A 20,515-nucleotide genomic window follows, 5' to 3' on the forward strand; every position below is an offset into this window, starting at 1 on the left:
AAGACCGTCAGGGCAGAGGTGTGCAGTGACTCACGGTGGCTGCGGCTCGTCCGAAGCGGACCACACTGAGGTCATTGAGGTTCAGCTGTCTGTTGTAGAGGTAGAACCCGGAGGAGGCAAACACTGCTGTGGCCAGAGAGGAGACTTTGAGGAGGTGACCAGCCATCAGAGCAACTATGGGAGGAAGAATGAACACGGAGAGTTAAGACGAATATGAACTGTGGATCTCGCTTTATGGGGTCACATCAGTCCCAATAATTTCAAATGCACACAGAACGATTCACAAATACATTCCAATGCACACATAAATAAATTACAATTTATATAAATGTAAAAAAAATAAAATAAATAAAAATAAATAAATAAATAAATCACAAATATATTTCTGCATTTGTATGTATTTGTGTGTGGATTTTTCCTATTTGTATGTATTTTGAGACTCCCCTGACGTGGCAAGATTCGCAAATGCGTTTTTTCCAACATGGACCTATCTGTAGCCAATCAGATGTCAGCCTCATTTTCAACCAATCACACGAGCGCAGCTCCCCTCCCCCTGGTTCGAGATGAGCCGGTCCTGATCAGAATCGATCGGCGCACAATGCATGCTGGGTAGATTTGTGTCCGACTTGATCCCGACTTGCTCCGACGTCATGAACACGAGGTCAACGATGACCTCACGAGAGCGAGGCGGCCGCAGATTTTAGAGCCTACAGAAACTACGAGTAGCCTACAGATCAGATCTAACAGGAAGTAACTGTTTCTGTGACTTCCTGTTTATTCTTTGAAGGCGGCTGAAAACTGTCCGACTTGACAGCAGTTTTTTGTCCCCGCAGCGTTCATCTCTCCTGCCACACACACACACACACACACACACACACACACACACACACACACACACACACACACACACACACACACACACACACACACACACACACACACACACACACACACAATCAATGCATCTGTTCAACAAGTATGAACATGTAAACAAAAGGAACCTACTCCACTCTGCTCTGTCCTCAGTCTCTCATCCACCAACTAAAGCATCTATCAATGCAGTCCTATTGATTAAAATGTATTATTACCATAATTCCATCTCTAATATCTATTTTATATTGATGTGAAAACGTTCCATTCAAAACAGCTGAATTTATTTCTTACCTCTCATCCTGCTGATTTCAATAGATTAGTTGGTCACATTGTAGCATTATCAGCGAATAGAAAGCACTCATGCCAATCTCCTGATTGGATATCATTTACTGAATTTTGGCCCGTATTAAAAAGGAAAGTCATTTTTCACTAGTCCGATCGGATAACTACACAAGTTTTTTAACCCATTGAGGTGCGTCTACACTCACACAAACAGAGGGAAGAGGAGAGGAGACTCATTAGGTGTAAAAACAGCTCGGTCACCCTAAGGTGACTAATCAATAACAGAACTTTTGAGGGGCTGGTTGAGTGACTTAATGAGAACCAGTTACCAAATATCGATAGTCCTATACTGCCCTCTCCTGGCAGACATAGGAACCTGCCACTGCAGACTCAAGCTATGTTGGAATTGACAGTACTTTATTTTAGGTGGAATCAATACGTTGTGATTTCAGACAATCTGAAGATATATCACAGAGAGGACAATACCCTGATGTCCACGCTAATCACAGCTATCTCGGTAGAGCGGCTTATAAGCCAGTAGTAGGTCGGTATTTAACGCTATGTTGCAAACAGAGATGGTTCTGAACTTTTGACGACGGTTCGATCCCCGGCTCCGCTAGTCGCATGTCGATGTGTCCTTGAGCAAGACACTTAACCCCAAAAATTGCTCTCGGTGTAGAAACGTGATAGAATCTGAATTGTAAGTCTCTTTGGATAAAAGCGTCTGCTAAATGACTGTAATGTAATGGTCAGAGTGGTATTCCACCAGTTAAACGCTGTGCCCCACTGGATCAGAGTAAAATTATTTAATAGCCGTCCGTAATGAAATAGTGTCAGAATTAAATTGAGAAACACACCAACTGTTCTATGGTGAATACTAAATATTAGGCTCGTTCCAGATGAACTGCTACATCTGTTCATCTGCCTGGAAAGTAGAGGAGAGCAGGCAGTAGCAGCAGGGGGCGGGGACAAAAAACTGCTGTCAAGTCAGACAGTTTTCAGCCGCCTTCAAAGAATAAACAGGAAGTCACAGAAACAGTTACTTCCTGTTGGATCTGATCTGTAGGCTACTAGTAGTTTACAGACCTCGTTCAGATTCATTCATGCGTTTGTAAATATATATTTATGTGGAAATATGTGTGTGTATCTGCATTGTATGTTATCCTTTGTTCTTTTTATGTCTGCCTGTGAAACACTTTGCTGCTCGCTTTGATATGTGTTGTATAAATAAGCTTTATTATCATTATTAATCACACAAGATATGTTTTTAGATTAAACCTTCGTCACACAACATGAGACTAACAGGCCAACAATCAAGCATTAAATATTACAATTACACAGAAAATTGATCCGTCGACAGCCAGGTGTTTCCCATCATGCTTTGGGTCATGCAGTCGGTGGAGAGGCTCTAAAATCTGCGGCCGCCACGCTCTCCTGAGGTCATCAGAGCAAGTCGTGATCAAGTCGAACGCAAATCTACCCAGCATGCATTGTGCGCCGATCGCCGATGCTCGATTCTGATCAGGACAGGCTCATCTCGAACAAGCCTATTGATTCATGTGCTGTTTAAAATCACAGCCTCTTGTCAACCATCTTTGTGAAAATGTCTTTGAATGTTTTTGAAAGCCGTGAAAAATAATATGACAAAGTTGTCATGATCTGTAATTAGGAGTAATTTAGAGTAATTAGAGTAGAAATTAGAGTAATTTCCAGAAAGTTGGGAGACACTTAAGATACAAAACGAAAAACATCTGTTCTGACTGTCCCTTTCCTCCAAAAGCTCTGATTCCGACATGTTAATAGAACCTTCCTCTCGTCTTTCAAACTCCACACCTCCAGTTTGTAATACAAGCTTTCTGTAATAAAGTTGTAGTCTTCAAACCCAAGCTGAGGTTGTCCTAATGACATCACAGAGGTACTTTTATACTTGAGAAGCACTAGCCTTGATGACTAGTACACTAAACTTGGTGGAACGCCCCTTTAAACAAGTTCGCCATATTGCATTGAGAAATTTGGCAATTCAAAGTGTTCTTGTTTGCAAAGAGACACCTGTACGTTGTTACATCACACCTAAAACATTTCAGACATCAGCAGAACCCCCTCTTCAACTCGGCGTCCACCTTCAACAGTAAATGAAAGCCGTTCCTGTACATTTGATCAGTCAAAGACAACTTGTATAACATGACATGCACAGACCGGCTACGTTTGGTAACACGCGGGGTGAAGTGGACGCAACTCCTGCCAGTCACAATGTCACATATTATGAAACAGTTTCACGTGAAACAGCTCGTGAACGTCACCTTACCTGTGTGCCCATGGGTTCATTCAGGAACCACGCGCGCTGTCTTCAATTTACCTTCTGTTACGACCTCAGAGCTTTTTGACCTGAGCGCGAAGAATTGTGGTTAACGTAGTGCCGCGAGAGATGAAGGCGGCTGCGTTCACGTTTAATACCGACACTCTCACGATACTTTGACGCATAGAGAGGTTGCCTTTATGTTGTCCGTCAGTGCAGCCAGGGTGTATGCGCTAATATAGTGTCCATGTCTACCTCTATTGTCGCTGTTTATGAAAGATAGAAAACTACACTTCGGTCAACCGCGGACGCCGATGACGTTTTACCCACGCGTCACACACGTTGGGCTCGTTCCAGATGAACTGCTTCTCACCTGGAATGTGGACGAGAGGTTGCAGCAGGGGGCGGAGACAAGAAACTGTAGTTCTCAAAAGTCTCTCCAGCTGTTAGAGCCGGCTGACAGCTGATCCAGCTGTGATCAGCGGATCCGCCGTCATCAGAAACAGTCGTCACTTCACGTGACGATGAAAAAAGGAAAGGACGTCACTATTCTCTTAAAACATATCTCCTTGTTTCCTCTCTCCTTGCGTCTTTCCATACATCCCTGGTGTGGGGAATAAGGGTGCATCCCATGTCTCTTATTTGTCATTTCCAAGAGATTTAGGCCAAATCCCAATGCCCCCCCTATACGGACTCACGGACTTTGAGGCGCGCTCCCGCGAAGTCCGTGAGGGTTTAGGGAGGTCCCACTGTCAAATCCTCAAGTGTTTGAGGGCTCTCTGACAGACATTTTGAGCCCTTTATGAACCCTTTCCGTAAGTCAGCATGGTATGCTGACTTAGCCTAAGGAAATTACCCACAAGTCATAGCAACGTGACGTTAAACACGGGGTAACCAGTGGACGCATGGAGACGTTAAAAAAAAGGTAAACAAAGAGGTCGGCTCACGTGTGTTCAGCCCGTCTTATTATATTTACACAGAAACATTAAAGGGTTAAAGATGGAACAAAAAATAAACTTGAAATCAGAGGATATTTATTTATTTATCCATCAAATATTTGATTTTGTCATCGAAGATGTTTTGACAAAAACAAGTACAGAGATTATATGAAATGACCTCTCATCTTCTGAGGAAAGAGCCTGAAGACGTTCAAATCAGGGAGTACAAAGTATAAAATAAATACACACAATTATATATCTTATTTTTTGTCGTTTTCATGGTAACGTGATATGTAGCAGCAAAGTGCTGTCCCATTCCTATTTACACCATTTCGAGCCTTTGCAGCCTTTCACACTCAACCACTTAGCAGGTGACATCAATTAAGTCCTTGAGGGTTCAGGGCTTAGGGTTTAGGGAGGACATTGGGATTTGGCCTTAGGATGTACCCACATGCTAAGGAAAGATGCTTCAATGCTTCCTTTGTTGGCTCCTATAGCACTGGACCTTCCTTTACGAAAGGAAAGTATATTATTCCGCCCCACAATTCCATGCGGCGGCAGCATTTAAAGTGACGCACCTTCGTCGTCCATGAAAACAAACGATATGCTTATCTTAGACAGGTTTAACAATCATACTCATACAGTCATAAAGTAATGGCATTCATATTGATGAATATGAAAAGACAGTGACAGTGGGGTCATGTTTTAGTTGCTCTTTTTACAGTCCTTCTTCATTGTAGTTTCATTGGCAGACCTTTTCCTAACTCCTCATGAACTCTCCTTCACATCTTTCCTTGACCCCATGACGTTTATCATAGGGGTCAAGGAAAAGTGGTTAGGAATAGACGTTAGGAGGTCATATTTGGATTTTTGAAATGCAGCCCCAGACAGACTCAGCAGCTCACGCTTTTGTTTCTGTAGTCCAAAGGTAGGCTACCTGGTCACAACGTTATTTTTTAAAAAAAATAAAAAATTTAATTTTCGTATTTTAGCATTAAATTCTCTTCTGATCATTTTTCGTAGCCTCTAATCGCTATGAAAATATGGGAACATGTAGGAAAACAGTAATACTTCATTTGTTACTTTATAAATATATTATTATTACAATAGTGTCTGATAAATAAGTGTAAAAAATGTTTTTTTCACAGTCTCGATGAGAGGACAGCCAGGGCCCACAGAGCATGTCAGAGGCTGTACATCCAGAGGGTTTTCTACCCTTTCTAACTGCTAATTGGGTGATTTTTTTTGTTGTTGTGTGTTCCCTAAACTGATAATATAAACCTTTAATGATCCCCAGTGATTTTTACAGCAGCAACCAAGACATAAATCAATACAGATAACTATGGAACATGGGGACAAATTATACAGCTATCTGCTGCTGAAACTTTGATCCACGCCTGCATCACCTCCAGAATCGACTACTGCAACAGTACATCCAGAACTCTGCTGCTCGCCTGCTCACCCACTCCTGCTCCCGTGATCACCCCTGTTCTCCAGAATCTCCACTGACATAATATAGTACAATACGTTACATTATGATGTGGGATATGAGACATACAAGGTGTAGTAGTGTAGTATATGCTACAGGTAGAGCAGGTGTGCCTGTGGTTTATGATCGTTGCGTGAATGTTAGTCCTGATATGCAGGTGGGACCTTGCATGGTAGCTCCTGTCATCAGTGTATGAATGGATAAATGATGACATGTGTTCAAGCTTTGTCTTTACCAAGTATACAGTACATAATAAAAGTTATCATGTAGCATAGTTTAAGATTTAACTTTATATATGTTGTGAAGTTCGGCAATATAATATAAGATATAATTGAATAGGATATCAAACATATGTTAACATATGTTATAGTACAATATATAACAACATATCTAGATGAGGTAATTTCATTAGAGGAGACAATGGAGAGAAAGAGGTGAGATGTCCCCTTCCATTGCTTTTGTAGTCTTTCTATATTCATACTTTCTATATCCTCGTGCTAAATTTGACTATAAATCCACAAAACGATATATTTGTTTTATCTTCCAGGGGGGCATGGCCCTGGACCCCCCCTATGGGTTCACATCCGTGTCTTCTTTTTCCCCCCATTCATTAGAGTTGAATAAAACTGATTACTTCATTAATCCCCATGGGTGAATGACTTTTCTGCATGGAATCCACTCATTAATTAAAAAAAAAGAAAAAAAAAGGTAATCCATTTTCTCTTGAAAAGCCAGACCAGTGGGCAACACCAGAGCACCATGAGAGAAACGCTCAAATGTACACGTTTAAATGCACGTTTGGCAGTATATATATATACGTATATATATACGTATATATATATATACATATATATATATAACGTAACTGAGTACATTTACTCCAGTACAGTACTTGACTTTAGTATTTTGTATACTGTAGGCCTACTTCTACAGTTCAGATATCCATTCCCTACTTTTTACTGAACAAACTACACATTTGCATAAATATATATGAAGTGCATATAAAACATGCTTTGTTAAAAAGACAACTACTCAACAGTTTCTGTTCATCAATAAGTTGATGGACAGAAAATGTCATTTTTCATGACTTTAGACTGTTGCTTCTAAATGAATCAAGAACCTAATCAGCAGACTAATCCATAATCTAAGCAATCAGTAGTTGCAGTCCAATAGAAAACAGTCAAAAATTAGCTCCGCCTCCACCGACGCTATTTACACATTACTGCATCAGTAACAACGACCTCATCATATTTAGTGTAATGGAGTATTTCTACAGTGTGGTATTAGTACTTTTAATTCGGGAATACTTCCCCCACCACTGCAGGAGTTTGATGCCCCCTAGTGGCCAAGCATTTAACCTGCTCCACCAGCTGCTATCTAGTGATTTGGCCGTGTCCAAAAGGCAGTGGTCAAGGAAGTACTTGAGTAAAACCACTGAATAAAATGCCACGGTACAGATGAAAGTGTTTCTCTAAAAACAGAAGACACAGTAGATTCCAGTTTTATAAAGTTGGCATTAACCTGCTATTTACTGTGACAGGATGCTTACAGGAAGTAGAACACTATCACTGACAATAATGACTATTACTGCCGCACGGCGCATTCAAACAATGGCAATCATGGTCAGGCCCTGAGGAACACACTCGGGTCGTTCTTCAGAATGGAGAGCTATACACCAACCCTGGTGTACTGGTCCAAATGTCACACACATATCCAGTAGCTGAGGCAGCAGGAGCAAACAGTCTTAGTGAGCCGGGGCCGGGCAACAACAGCAGCAGCAGCGTGTCGGTCTCGTCCACACAGCAGGATCACGGAGCTTCAGTCCTGTTCACCATTTTTGTTTGACCGCTGCCCTGCAAACGGACGTCTGTTCCTCTGAACCTGCAGCTGAAAACGAACAGAGAAATCCAAAAGGACAAGATGTGACGACGTGAATAGTTTCAGGTTCTGCCTCATACTGGAACCAGATCATGATTAGTATGACGTCTAAGAACATACGCATTAGCCTCACATGCTTCAATTTGCTGAGATGTTGTTGCATTGTGACCATCATGTGTGTTTACCTTTGCTCCCTCCAGCACGTGCGGGTCTTTCTGCAGCGCGTTGTTCAGCCCTTCCTCTGTGGAGAAGCCCACCCAGCAGAAGCCTCTGTGGAAGCCGGAGTCTTTATCCTGGAGCAACAGACACAAACACAGAGCAACGTATGAGCAGGTTTGGCACAAAAGAGTCATTCAGTCATTCTAATGCTGCGACAAGAACTTACAAATGGAAGAAGACACTTCTTCACGGGGCCGAACTGTGTAAAGTACTCCCTCATCTCCTCTGCGAAACAAACAGGAACACGTTATGATCTCCATTCACGTTCCATGCAGAGGCTAACGGCTAACAGCTAAGGTGACAGTGGTAGCAAGGCTGCATACGGAGCCAAACCATGTACGAATAAAGTGACTCTCACACCGCGCTGCCACTACATATCAGTGCATATATGAACCATTGAATAGACTTACTGCCGGCGATAGTCCACGGTACTTTAGACACGAAGACCTCGAACACTTTCTTAGACGGCGCCGCCATGTTTCGTCCTTGTCTTCTTCTTCTTCTTCTTCTTCTTCTTCTTCTTCTTCTTCTTCTTCTTCTTCTTCTTCTTCGATTTAATGGCGGTATACGAAACCAACGTCTAAGGTGCATGTCGCCACCTAGTGTACCGGAGTGTGTAACATCATGACTTTATGATAATTGTCATTTAAACACAATAATCATTTTTATTTAGCCCCGGTATTGAGTCTTAAAGAGGTGGAGGTGGCCATTATTTTCTTTACTTCTTTATTATTATTATTATTATTATTATTATTATTATTATTATTATTATTATTATTATTAGAATGAGTGAAACACGCTCTACCAGCTGGTGGCGCTAATGCGCATTCACCGCAACAACAAAAAATACACCAAAAAAGAAGAGGAAGATGACGTCATGGCCAAGATGGCGGCCTCCATGGTGGAGAGTGGCGAAGATGCATTTCGAAAAATATTCAAGCTTTACAAGAGAAGAAACCCTCCGCCAGATTTCAGCGACGTCATCGACTTCTCCAAAAGAGTACCGGGTGACCAGGTGAGGACACGTCCGACCAATGGGCTGCAACCGGAAACCTGGAACTATGAGCGTTAGTGAAACGAAGCATTTGTGGCACCATGGTTGTAGTGGGTTGCATTACATTCCACGGGGGTCTCGGTTTAAGCTGCCGCTTCAGTGTGTACACGTGTCCGTGTGATTGACAGGTAGTCCCGGCTGTACTGAACCCCGGTGGAGTGAGTGACGTGGAGGCTGCCAGGGTCGGATTACAGCCCGTCAGGGACTGGAGAGCCTTCGGCCTGCAGGGCTACCCAGGTACACACAGGACAGCTGTCCCACCACAGCGCTCCAGTGAGACAGCATGTATGATGACGGGTTTAGTCTTTGACCCGGTACTGTACTGCTGTGTGTTGTTCAGGGTTCATGTTCATCTCCAACCCGTTCCTGCCGGGCTCCCAACCCCTCTGGGTCAGACAGTGTCTGAAGATCTACCCTCGGAAGCCCAACGTCTGCAACCTGGACATGCATATGTCTCCCTCTGACACCCAGGACATCTGGGACAAGAGCGTTCATGGCCTCAGGTGAGACGTTCCTGACTGAATCTGTCTGACGTGAAGCCTGGACCACTGAGCTGTTGTTGTGTTGAGATGTAACACAAAGAGATATTTGTAGTTGTGTTCCAGAAACGAATCCGTCCACCACGCGGCAGACAATGTCCTCAGAGTGCACTACTAAACGGGTGCAGCTCAAAGACTCCGTGTAGTCCGTCTCTGTAAGTGTGCCGTTTTTGATCCCCACAGCTGTCCCCCCTCTGGAAAGACTCAGCCGAAGACTCTACTTGACAGGCTGCGCTGGGTCACTCTGGGATATCATTACAACTGGGATACCAAGGTAATCAACCCCCCCCCCCTCCTTTCTGCTCAGAAAGCAGAAATGAATCCCAATGTTCTGATCACAAACACAGTTTATCAGCATGTTATTTACATTTGACCTTTTATCACAGAATTCTCTAATTCCTTTGGGTCTCAAATAGTTGTGTTACTTTTTTAATGAGGATGTGAAGGAATGCACTGATTTGACTTGGTGGTTAAGATGGTGACCATGACTTCTGTTGCATCTCTCTCTCATTTTTCTCTCTTTATCTCATCTGTCTGTAATACTGGCCTTCAGAATAAAAGCAGAGAATATGTAAAGAAATACAGACACATTTAAGGATGTTTCTGTCCCTTACACTTTTTGAGATGATGCTTTTATTTTTATTTTTTTATATTTGACCGAAGGTCTTGTAGTTGTTGCAAAGAGGAACACGTTTGTAAAAGATAATCTGTTCCAACATATCTTGTTCCTGCTGCTTTTCTCGTGCAGCGCTCCCAACTGTTTCCTTTCGTCGTTCCGTTCACAGACTTACTCCGCCAACCACCACACTCCTTTCCCAGCCGACCTCCACTCGCTGTCGTCTCAAATAGCATCGGCCTGCGGGTTCCCGGGCTTCAACGCAGAGGCGGGAATCCTCAACTACTACCGATCCGACTCATCTCTGGGAATCCACGTGGACGAATCGGAACTAGATCACAGCCGACCGCTGCTGTCCTTCAGGTAAGAGGGGAGAACGAACACTGTGGAGAGGGTTTTTAGAATGCCAAGCACTTTTTGTTTTCTCGTGTGTTTTATTGGATGTTGCCATATGAGACAGAAAAGGGTCTTCATTGCCAGGTTAGCGACAGGAAATACTCCCAACACCCTCACCGGGCATCTTGTTGTCTTTTCCGATAGTTTCGGGAAGTCGGCTATCTTCCTCTTGGGAGGCACCCGCAGACAGGACCCCCCCACCGCTATGTACATGCACAGCGGGGACGTGATGGTGATGTCGGGACAGAGCCGCCTCCTCTACCACGCCGTCCCACGCATCGTAGCGGCACCCCAGGGCGATCCGGCGTCGGAGACGGAAGGTCGCGGCCCGGCCTCGTCCCTACAGGACGGCTCCGTGGTGGAGCCGCTGTCGGAGCAGGACCGGGCCGCGTGCTCCAGGTACACCCACAGCTCCAGGGTGAACGTGACCGTCAGACAGGTGCTGGGCTCCGGACAGAGCTTCCCAGAAACGCCCTCTTCTCACCAAAGGACAGACGCAGAGCGGACAGAGGGGCGCCGTGACCGACCGGCAGACGGAGAGAGAGGGAAGAGGAGGAGGAGCTGTGACTCTGTTGATACTGTAGAGACATGACACAGACCGCCTGCTGAGGACCAGACTAAAGAAATGAAGACGGACTGCTTTTTTAAAAATTGGCTCCATTGACAGTCTGAATCCAGAGTTCTATGAAATGTACAAACAATTCACAAGACAAAAAGATAAAGATTGCTTTCTGTAGAGGAATGTCTAAATTCATGCATTATCAGTTTGATATATTTCAGGCTGCTGAAGTAAGTTGTGAGTATAAAGATGGAAGGAAATAAAGCTTTATATCGCTCTTTTTACAGCACACAGTTACCAGGTGCTACACACACACACACACACACACACACACAGAGAAAATATAAATGAATGAAGTAAAAATAGATTACAAAATAAAACGCAGGACATTAAGAGCGGGTGATTAGGCGGTTCTAATTAATAAAACCGGCAGCTGCATTGTGAACCAGCTGTGTGTGCTTCAGAGCAGCTTGACTAAGGCCCGTTTACACCTGTTATCAATCCACAGGTATCACAACCAGATGGCAATCTTTATCTTTTGATGTTCCCTGAATCAATAAGCAAAATATGAGACCATATTCGGAGGTTTGTAGATCTCAGCCGGTGTGAATGCAATCCATACAGCGTGAGCACATTCTCATGAGGACTCCAGCCAGCTGAAGCAAGGCTGGGACAAGTCTGAGTGAACAAACCAATGGACAGCGCTACATCCCAAATACACATTTAGCTATTTATACTTTGTCCATTGGTGTCTGTGTGATTTCTTCAGAATGAAATTGACCTCATTTGCATATTTAAAGAAAACAACACATTGAACTTGTTTCATGATATGATATCCAAAACCTTTGACTCTAATGTGACAAGATGAGATGAGGATTTTGAACCTGGCTTCATCCAATGTTCTGACTCTGGAAATCTATGCAAATATATTAAATTATTAATTAATTAAATGAATCAATATCTAGTGTCGCCATTGAATCCAAGTTGCGCTCCCTTTAGTAAAACCCTCTGTATTCTAGATCAGTTTGTAGCCTGCTCTGTTTGCTATGGAGGGGGTGGACCGGTTCATGCTAAGTAATATTATTATGAATTGAATATGAATATCTCTGGGATTTTTGACTCTTCTTCGTCGTTTGATCGAGATTATTGTCATGCACAGAAATAGGCAGCCTAACAAAAAGGTATTATACAAAACTATGAAATAAAACAGTGGTTTCCATTCTGTGTATCTGGACTTTCATTACATGCTTTCCATGAAAAGAAAAGTCACAAAGACTTATCATTTTGGGAGATAAAACTTGCCAGACCCTCATGAACTCCATGGACCCAGATGTGAGGGATCCCCTCAAAGTTCAGTCCCGTCGGCATTCTGTGCATGGACTCATGGGTGGAGGAGAGATGTGGGTGTGGCTAGTGCAGAGAACACTGAACAGACTGTAAAGAGGACAGATTTCATCTCTGTCATTAGAAGCACACATGCCACAGTCAAGCCTGTGTTCAAATTGTTTGGTATTTGTGTGTAGATTAGCAGTTATGAGTACCAAAATGTACGCATCAATCATTGTACGCATTTGTAAATCTTACTTTTGGTTTGTCGATCAAGCAATACACATTTGTGGACATTTCGAGACAAATTTCACTCCATACACGTCTAATGTGTCACGTTTTACACCGTCATGAAGCTCTGTGGTTAATGTGCATCTTTTAAAATATTCATCATTGGAAATATTTTCTATGTCTTAAGTTAAACATATACTGATTTTTAACATATACTCATTTGAAGTTAATCTTGAAACAAAAGTTGTATTTATTAAAAATCAGGTGAACCTGACCACCAGATGGTCTGTTCCACTGGACCAGCAGATGGTTTGTTCCACTGGACCAGCAGATTGTTTGTTCCACTGGACCAGCAGATGGTTTGTTCCACTGGACCAGCAGATGGTTTGTTCCACTGGACCAGCAGATGGTTTGTTCCACTGGACCAGCAGATGGTTTGTTCCACTGGACCAGCAGATGGTTTGTTCCACTGAACCATCTGAGACAGGCACTTGCAAAAAGTACTTAGCAGGTGATTGACACATAAAACCATACACACAATATCTCACATATTTTGTAATAGCCAACAATTAATGATTCAAAACTATATAAACTAATAAAATAGTATTTTTACATCACAACTTTACACACAAACACAAAATAAATAGTTATTTTCACTTGACAACTGCACACTGATGTGATAAGTATAAAACATTATCGAGAGTCTTTGGCAGTTTTATTAGTGGCGTGCTGTAAATATAGACTGTTTATTCTCAATGCTCAATAGAGATGCACTGATACCAATGTCGGGCCGATACTGACTCAGACAGCTGGATCGTGTTTCAGGGACAACGGGGGATGATCTATTCAATTCAATTCTACGTTTATAAACTACATTTCATACCAGAATTTGAAGTTTTCCAGTATGTAACAGTTTTGACCCAAAATACTAAAAATAACTGTAATAAATGTGTTGGTGTCGTTATCGGTCCCAGAGTGTCACATCCGACACACAAGGCCCCCCTTCAGTGTCTGTACGAGACAAACACAGGACTATCACCCAGGAGTCCGCTGTTCGAGTCCCAAAGTGTTCCGAGTTAAGTCGAAGTTCTGTCAGTAACGTTTGCGACAGGCTTTCTGTACTTACGTTGCATCCTTACTTCGTTTTTCTAGTTATTTCAAGCCCAACCATGATGTTTGTCCTAAACTTCACTATGTAGGTTTTGCTGTCTAAACCTCAGCAAGTGATTTAGTTTGAATTCACAGCGTGTTTACTGTGACCGTAGTGGAGCTACCCAGTGTGTTAGAAGGTGACCCGAGGGTCCCGACCAAGCACCCGCATGTGACCGGTTGGACTGGGAGCGTGTTGCAGTGGCACATACTCCAGACTTTCATTCAACAAAGTACCAGGACCAGAGAGGTCATGTTAGAGGTACACAATACACAGCCTTGTACGAGACACGTTACAGCTGAGTCATGACTTGCTTCAGGTCTTTGAATGGACCACTGCATTTTGAGAGAGCATCAGCAAAGTTACATCATTTGTCCACTGTAACAAGTTTGGAATGAAATCAAGTTTAAAAAAATGGATTCAAACGAATAATTGGAGTCTTGGCCTCACTGGCTCTGGTTATCAATACTGTACGATACTACATGAACTTAGCTGTGAACGCTTCAAGGTGTGCTCGGAACCCTTCGTGGCTAAATGTTTCATCACATTCTCAAATCAGTCTGATGGTGTTTCACAGCACCGTAGCATTGACCCAGGTAAACCAATGAAAGAACAGTCAATGAGATGAATATGAACCACCGTACGGCATTATATCAACGACACATTCATACTGGACATATCTTCAGCACTGAGCTTGCTCAGTTCAACTCCATGACGTGTGCCGATTCAGAACGCTCCTGGTCTGGATGCAGGGGGGGGGGGGGGGTGTCAGCAGAGTCCATGTCAGACAGACAAAGAAAGAGAGAGAGACAACGATGAGCTCATGTCCTCAAATCTCCTCTGATCCATTCAAACACCATGCTGGCGACTTCTTCTCCTGCATCCAGGACGAAGGCGTGGCGGAACCCGCTCTCACACAGGCGGAAGTGTCCAAGTGGGAAGTCCTGCTTGATGTCATGGTAATACTGAACAGGGCACCAGTGGTCTGACGCTCCATAGTAGAATATAAGCTGGAAATGGGAACACACAGACCGTTTACTGCTGATGTTGACTTCTAGAGTTAACACACAATAACAGCTAAAAGGAACAATGTGTCGAGGCCCTGTCCTACCTTATCCAGGTTCTTCTTGATGGTGATGTTGTCTCTCTCCAGAACCGTCCTCATTTCCTGACCCCCCATGTACATAGCGTTAACTACAGAGAGAAAGAAATCACACTGGTTTCATCATTGCTTTACATCACAAGTATGAACTGACACACAGGCTTGTACTTTCAAACCAGAGTCGATATGAAGCAGATTCCTATTTGTGACAATAATGTGTGTGAAAACTGATGATATGAAACTGTGTTTTAACCCAACATTTCTCCGACCAAAGAACAAGCATCTTAAGCAAAAGCGGAGCAAAATATAATGTACAATATTTGGTCAAATACAGCTAACACTGTAACATACTCAACAAAAAAGGTGAACATTATCAGAGGAGTAAAGAGCAAATATAGCAGCCCACCTGCACAGTCTCCACTGAGCAGACCTAACGTGGGTTGGACTACGGTGTGGTCCAGGGACCGGATGCCCCCGAACACCAGTTTGATGAGGCTGGCTTTGAGCACCTCGGGCAGCAGGGAGAGCAGGAAGAGAGGCAAGTAGGCCACGTAGCGCATGTGACACAGCACAGGGGTCATCACCTTCCCCTGAGGAGTCTCCGCCATGCGCTCAATGGTGGGAAACAGCATGACGGCTTTGAGAACCTGCATGGAGAAACAAAATCGGACTCAGTGCTCCGCTTAAGACCTTCAACACTAACGTGTCTTTAATGAGCCACCCTGGCTTATTGCAACTAACCTTGAGGTCCGGATTTCTCTTCATGATGTCCAGAATGATGTAGGAGCCGATGGAGTGTCCCACCAGCACCAGGCTGGTCTCTCTGGGGACATGTCTCCGGAGGAAGGCCAGCTTGTGTTCGATCTGCCCGCTCAGACCAAAGACGTCACGCTCCTCTGCCGAGGAGACATCTGTGTGAAAGAAGTAAAAAAAACAAACATCTAAACTCGACTATTTCAGAATAAAGAATGACTCATTATAACCACTTCCATGTTTTTTTTCCTCCCTATTTCAAGTAGCATCATTATTTACGCTAATCTCTTCCAGTGTACTGAGATTAGCGAGGGAAATGAATATTCCGAACCTTCAACCATGTCCATGGAGTCCGGTGGCACACAGTGGCCAGCGTGGCTCACGGCCCACACTGGGTGGTGGTAGCCAAACATACGGTGGAGAGTTTGCATGAAGGTCCTGTAGAAGCCCACTACGCCTGGGTTACCTGTATGGGAAGACAGCAGAAGATCCGCATATGATGACATCATGTCATCAACTCAATGTGGAAGGTCTTTGAATCCAGATGCAGGTGAAGGGTCAAACAGTAGCCGCTAATGCGAGACCTTTCTTTGTCAACATTGTACTTATTGAACTTCCGGAATGCGCTCACCTGGAATGATGAGAAACAGCACCTTGTGTCCAGAGTGTAACCGACAGGAGCCAAACTTCAGAACCTCAGTGATGGCTCCACAGCAGTAGCTGAAGTCCGTCTGCGGTTCGTCCCTCCCGTCTGTCACCGTGTCGTCCATCGCACTAGCTTTGGAGGAGAGAGGGGGAGAGGACAGGGACACCGAGTTCAAGCTCCTGGTTCATCCGCACACTGAATAACGCGAGCTGATACCGTTCGTTTATCAGCAGGGTCCAAAGGTGACGCGGTCCTTCCACGTCAAAAGGGTTAAAAAGCGAGTCGTGCATGTGATGCGTTTGCGTTGTCAGATACAATCGGTATTTACAGTACAATATATATGCAACTCGCCCTAACAATATGAAGTATTAAATTGACAGGATTTAACCAGTGGTTTGGAGCGACAGTAGCTGAAATGAGTTCATATGAATGCTACATGCTAACGCTACTGACTGACGTTCACTTAGCATCCTAGAGGACTGGTTTTCTGACGCTAGCAGACAAGTGAGATGTGTACCAAAATATATTTTACCTAATAAGAATAAGATTACGTCCTCCCCATCTGATTCATCTGCGTCTCTCTCTCTCTGTGTCTTTGCTCAATGTGAGGACTTCCTGCTGGATGCTGATTGGTCAGCCGAACCTTCTTCTCTTTGTTGAAGCGTGCTTACCATCCAACTCACAGCCACGCTACTGCCCCCTGCACGTGCCGGAGGGTAGTAGATAGAATGTACATGGAGGAAAGGTAATGAAAGAATAATGTGGTGTTTGTTATTATTGTACCAGTCAAAAGACGTTTAAAAAAACATATGGTCACCAGAGAAAAGATCTTTAAAAAACCACTATGGTCACCAGAGAAAAGATCTTTAAAAAAACACTATGGTCACCAGAGAAAAGATGTGTAAAAAAAGCATATGGACACCTGTCAAAAGATGTTTAAAAAACCATATGGACACCTGTCAAAAGACTTTTAAAAAAACATATGGTCACCAGAGAAAAGATGTTTAAAAAACCACTATGGTCACCAGGGATTTGCAATAGTATTTCTTTTATTTCAACCTCTACATTGTGCTGGTACTACAATATCATCGTTTTAGAGGCTTACTAAAAAACACATCCAAATTTCTTAGTTGAAAGCCATTATTGTAAATCCTGTTGAAATATGGTCCAAATGTGAACGTTTAAACTACGTTTAAAAGTAGTCTGTGAAAAATACTTTCACTTTGAACCCATTCTGAACTCACTGTAGCCGCTTTTTAAACTGAAAAATGCTCACTGGGATATTACACAGTATAATACTGTACACTGTTGCTATGTTGCTGTTTACCAAACAACACGTTTTGACCATGTTCTGGTTTACATATCATCTTGCCATAACCATATTTAAAAACACTTTTTTAAACTTAAAAAAGCTCACTGTTAAAGACACTAACACATCAACAGTATCTACTTAAAGGACAAAGAAAACCATGTAACACAGGCAACAATTAATTTGCATTTAATAAGAAACAATTTAAATATGATATGAAGAATGCTATTCAAATACAACTATAGTGAAATCAAAAATTGAATGATTGTTGGCAGTGCAAACAATAACAAGATCTCCCTTTCCTTCTTTAAATGACGTTGTCAAAGCCGCAGGAGCCGGTTTCAGATGGTCTGCCTTATTTAAGGTGGACATCTGTAAATAAAACAAGTGTTAAAAATAAATATTATCATCAGGAAGGTTTAATTGTCCATCAAGGGTTTGATATACAGTATATTTAGGCATAACTGCAAATACTGTAATTTGACATACACAACTAAGAATAAAGGGTAGCCTTAGTTAGGCTCTTAAATGACAAGATTCTATTATTTTCACAATTACAAATCACGGTGAAACATTGTCTAAATAGGAACGTTCATTCAACGTCTTCAAATAGTTGGTGAAAACATTAAACTTGTGAACCAGTTATGAACTCACTATAGCCATTTTTTAAACGTCCTTTCAACAGAAAAGGGCACACTAAGATATTCCACAGTATAATACTGTACACTGTACATCAGGAGCAGTATGAAATCATACAAATAGTGCTGACTTTGAATTGCACTATTGAAATATAGTATACAAGCAGTGTGTGAAGTGGGAGCTGCACAGACTCTCGCTGACTTTTAATGGCCCGGATCCATAATCTTCTATTCTTAGCACTGTTCTTGTTCTGCAGAGACTGGTTCCTCTCTGATATGAAGGGTATAGTACAGATCAGATGGTGAACTTCTGCAGGTGCAAAAGGCAGTGACAGAGACAGGATCTGCCCCAGAGATAAGACAGAGAGAGAGAAAAACATGACATTTTGATGTATAGGATATAGCCTAAAGGTACTGATGACACCCATATGCCAATGTCTGCTGACTTTTTAATAATGATAAAGGTCACCAATGAGTTGGAAGTACATATTTCCTGTGTAACTCTAGTTCGTCCTAAATTGATCATCTTGGCCATAGTGCTACAGGCTCACTGAGAATGACACTACACTCTATTACCCCTCTAAAAAAGTAGATAATAAAACAAAGGAAGTTCATTCCATGGTATAACCCTCAAACCAGTAAATTAAAGCAAACATCGTGAAAACTTGAAAGAATATGGTATTCCACCAATTTGAAAGAATCTCGGGTTAGTCTGGCGAGACAGTCTTAAGACATATAAGAAGGTCCTCCGTGATGCTAGAGCAGCTTATTACTCATCATTAATAGAGAAACATAGGAACAAGCCCAGGTTTCTCTTCAGCACTGTAGCCAGGCTGACAGAGAGTCACAGCTCTGTTGAACCGTGTATTCCTATAGACCTCAGTAGTAATGACTTCATGAACGTCTTTAATAATACGATTATAACTATTAGAGAGAACATTAATAATGTATTCCTATAGACCTCAGTAGTAATGACTTCATGAACGTCTTTAATAATACGATTATAACTATTAGAGAGAACATTAATAATGTATTCCTATAGACCTCAGTAGTAATGACTTCATGAACGTCTTTAATAATACGATTATAACTATGAGAGAGAACATTAATAATGTATTCCTATAGACCTCAGTAGTAATGACTTCATGAACGTCTTTAATAATACGATTATAACTATTAGAGAGAACATTAATAATGTATTCCTATAGACCTCAGTAGTAATGACTTCATGAACGTCTTTAATAATACGATTATAACTATTAGAGAGAACATTAATAATGTATTCCTATAGACCTCAGTAGTAATGACTTCATGAACGTCTTTAATAATACGATTATAACTATGAGAGAGAACATTAATAATGTATTCCTATAGACCTCAGTAGTAATGACTTCATGAACGTCTTTAATAATACGATTATAACTATTAGAGAGAACATTAATAATGTATTCCTATAGACCTCAGTAGTAATGACTTCATGAACGTCTTTAATAATACAATTATAACTATTAGAGAGAACATTAATAATGTATTCCTATAGACCTCAGTAGTAATGACTTCATGAACGTCTTTAATAATACGATTATAACTATTAGAGAGAACATTAATAATGTATTCCTATAGACCTCAGTAGTAATGACTTCATGAACGTCTTTAATAATAACATTATAACTATTAGAGAGAACATTAATAATGTATTCCTATAGACCTCAGTAGTAATGACTTCATGAACGTCTTTAATAATAACATTATAACTATTAGAGAGAACATTAATAATGTATTCCTATAGACCTCAGTAGTAATGACTTCATGAACGTCTTTAATAATACAATTATAACTATTAGAGAGAACATTAATAATGTTTTCCTATAGACCTCAGTAGTAATGACTTCATGAACTTCTTCAATGATAAGATTATAACTATTAGAGACCAGATTAATAATCTCCTGCCCTCAACCAGTACAGATCTGTCCTTAAATAGAGTAACCTTAGAAACAGCTGTCACTCTATTTAGATGTCTTTACTCCCGTCAACCTTCACTAATTGACTTCAACAATTTCTACGTCTAAACCTTCTACCTGTCTCTTAGACCTCATCCCTACTAGGCTGCTTAAAGAAGTTTTTCTGCTACTATCATTATTATATTAGTCACATTACTATTACCCATACCATTACAGCTGTTATTAATATTATTATTCTACTATATCCACTGCAACTGTTA

The 20,515-nt window shown here is 41.9% G+C and overlaps 4 protein-coding genes across 6 annotated transcripts in view; 1 reads left to right on the forward strand and 3 right to left on the reverse strand.

Annotated features, from left to right (window-relative positions):
- The window catches only part of adck1 (aarF domain containing kinase 1), a 59,674-nt gene extending 55,501 nt beyond the window's left edge, over nt 1-4,173 (reverse strand). The window contains exons 1-2 of one of the 2 annotated variants that reach the window (XM_068717651.1): nt 3,825-4,173; nt 35-174 (exon numbers count right to left, since the gene is read on the reverse strand). In XM_068717651.1, the coding sequence (XP_068573752.1) occupies nt 35-166 (132 nt within the window). In that variant the 5' untranslated portion in view covers nt 167-174; nt 3,825-4,173. Of the gene's footprint in view, nt 1-34; nt 175-3,460; nt 3,663-3,824 lie in introns of those variants that run through there. The other variant, XM_068717650.1, reaches the window with a different exon arrangement.
- A 3,190-nt stretch (nt 4,174-7,363) lies between these two features.
- On the reverse strand, nt 7,364-8,498 carry slirp (SRA stem-loop interacting RNA binding protein). The gene is made up of 4 exons (XM_068717657.1): nt 8,386-8,498; nt 8,142-8,200; nt 7,942-8,049; nt 7,364-7,765 (listed from the first exon to the last, which is right to left on the reverse strand). The coding sequence occupies exons 1-4, from the start codon at nt 8,450-8,452 to the stop codon at nt 7,697-7,699; spliced, it is 303 nt and encodes a 100-aa protein (XP_068573758.1). The 5' UTR covers nt 8,453-8,498; the 3' UTR covers nt 7,364-7,696.
- A 339-nt stretch (nt 8,499-8,837) lies between these two features.
- Nucleotides 8,838-12,358, forward strand: alkbh1 (alkB homolog 1, histone H2A dioxygenase). Of its 2 annotated transcripts, none has more exons than XM_068717654.1 (6): nt 8,838-8,990; nt 9,158-9,266; nt 9,370-9,532; nt 9,752-9,842; nt 10,354-10,547; nt 10,725-12,358. In XM_068717654.1, exons 1-6 carry the CDS (start codon nt 8,853-8,855, stop codon nt 11,170-11,172), a joined length of 1,143 nt encoding a protein of 380 aa, XP_068573755.1. In that variant the 5' UTR covers nt 8,838-8,852; the 3' UTR covers nt 11,173-12,358. The 2 variants fall into 2 exon arrangements, with proteins under 2 accessions (XP_068573755.1, XP_068573754.1); XM_068717653.1 differs by having other exon boundaries at nt 8,981-9,042.
- Nucleotides 12,359-12,922: 564 nt separating this feature from the next.
- On the reverse strand, nt 12,923-16,959 carry ldah (lipid droplet associated hydrolase). Its single transcript, XM_068717655.1, has 7 exons — nt 16,880-16,959; nt 16,333-16,479; nt 16,033-16,167; nt 15,690-15,859; nt 15,355-15,595; nt 14,958-15,040; nt 12,923-14,856 (listed from the first exon to the last, which is right to left on the reverse strand). The coding sequence occupies exons 2-7, from the start codon at nt 16,469-16,471 to the stop codon at nt 14,668-14,670; spliced, it is 957 nt and encodes a 318-aa protein (XP_068573756.1). The 5' UTR covers nt 16,472-16,479; nt 16,880-16,959; the 3' UTR covers nt 12,923-14,667.
- Nucleotides 16,960-20,515: the final 3,556 nt, after the last annotated feature.

The sequence above is a fragment of the Cebidichthys violaceus genome, unplaced genomic scaffold (genome assembly GCF_023349555.1).
Source record: "Cebidichthys violaceus isolate CVI_PGR_0920_01 unplaced genomic scaffold, fCebVio1.0.p SCAF_22, whole genome shotgun sequence".
Taxonomy (NCBI): Eukaryota; Metazoa; Chordata; class Actinopteri; order Perciformes; family Stichaeidae; genus Cebidichthys; species Cebidichthys violaceus.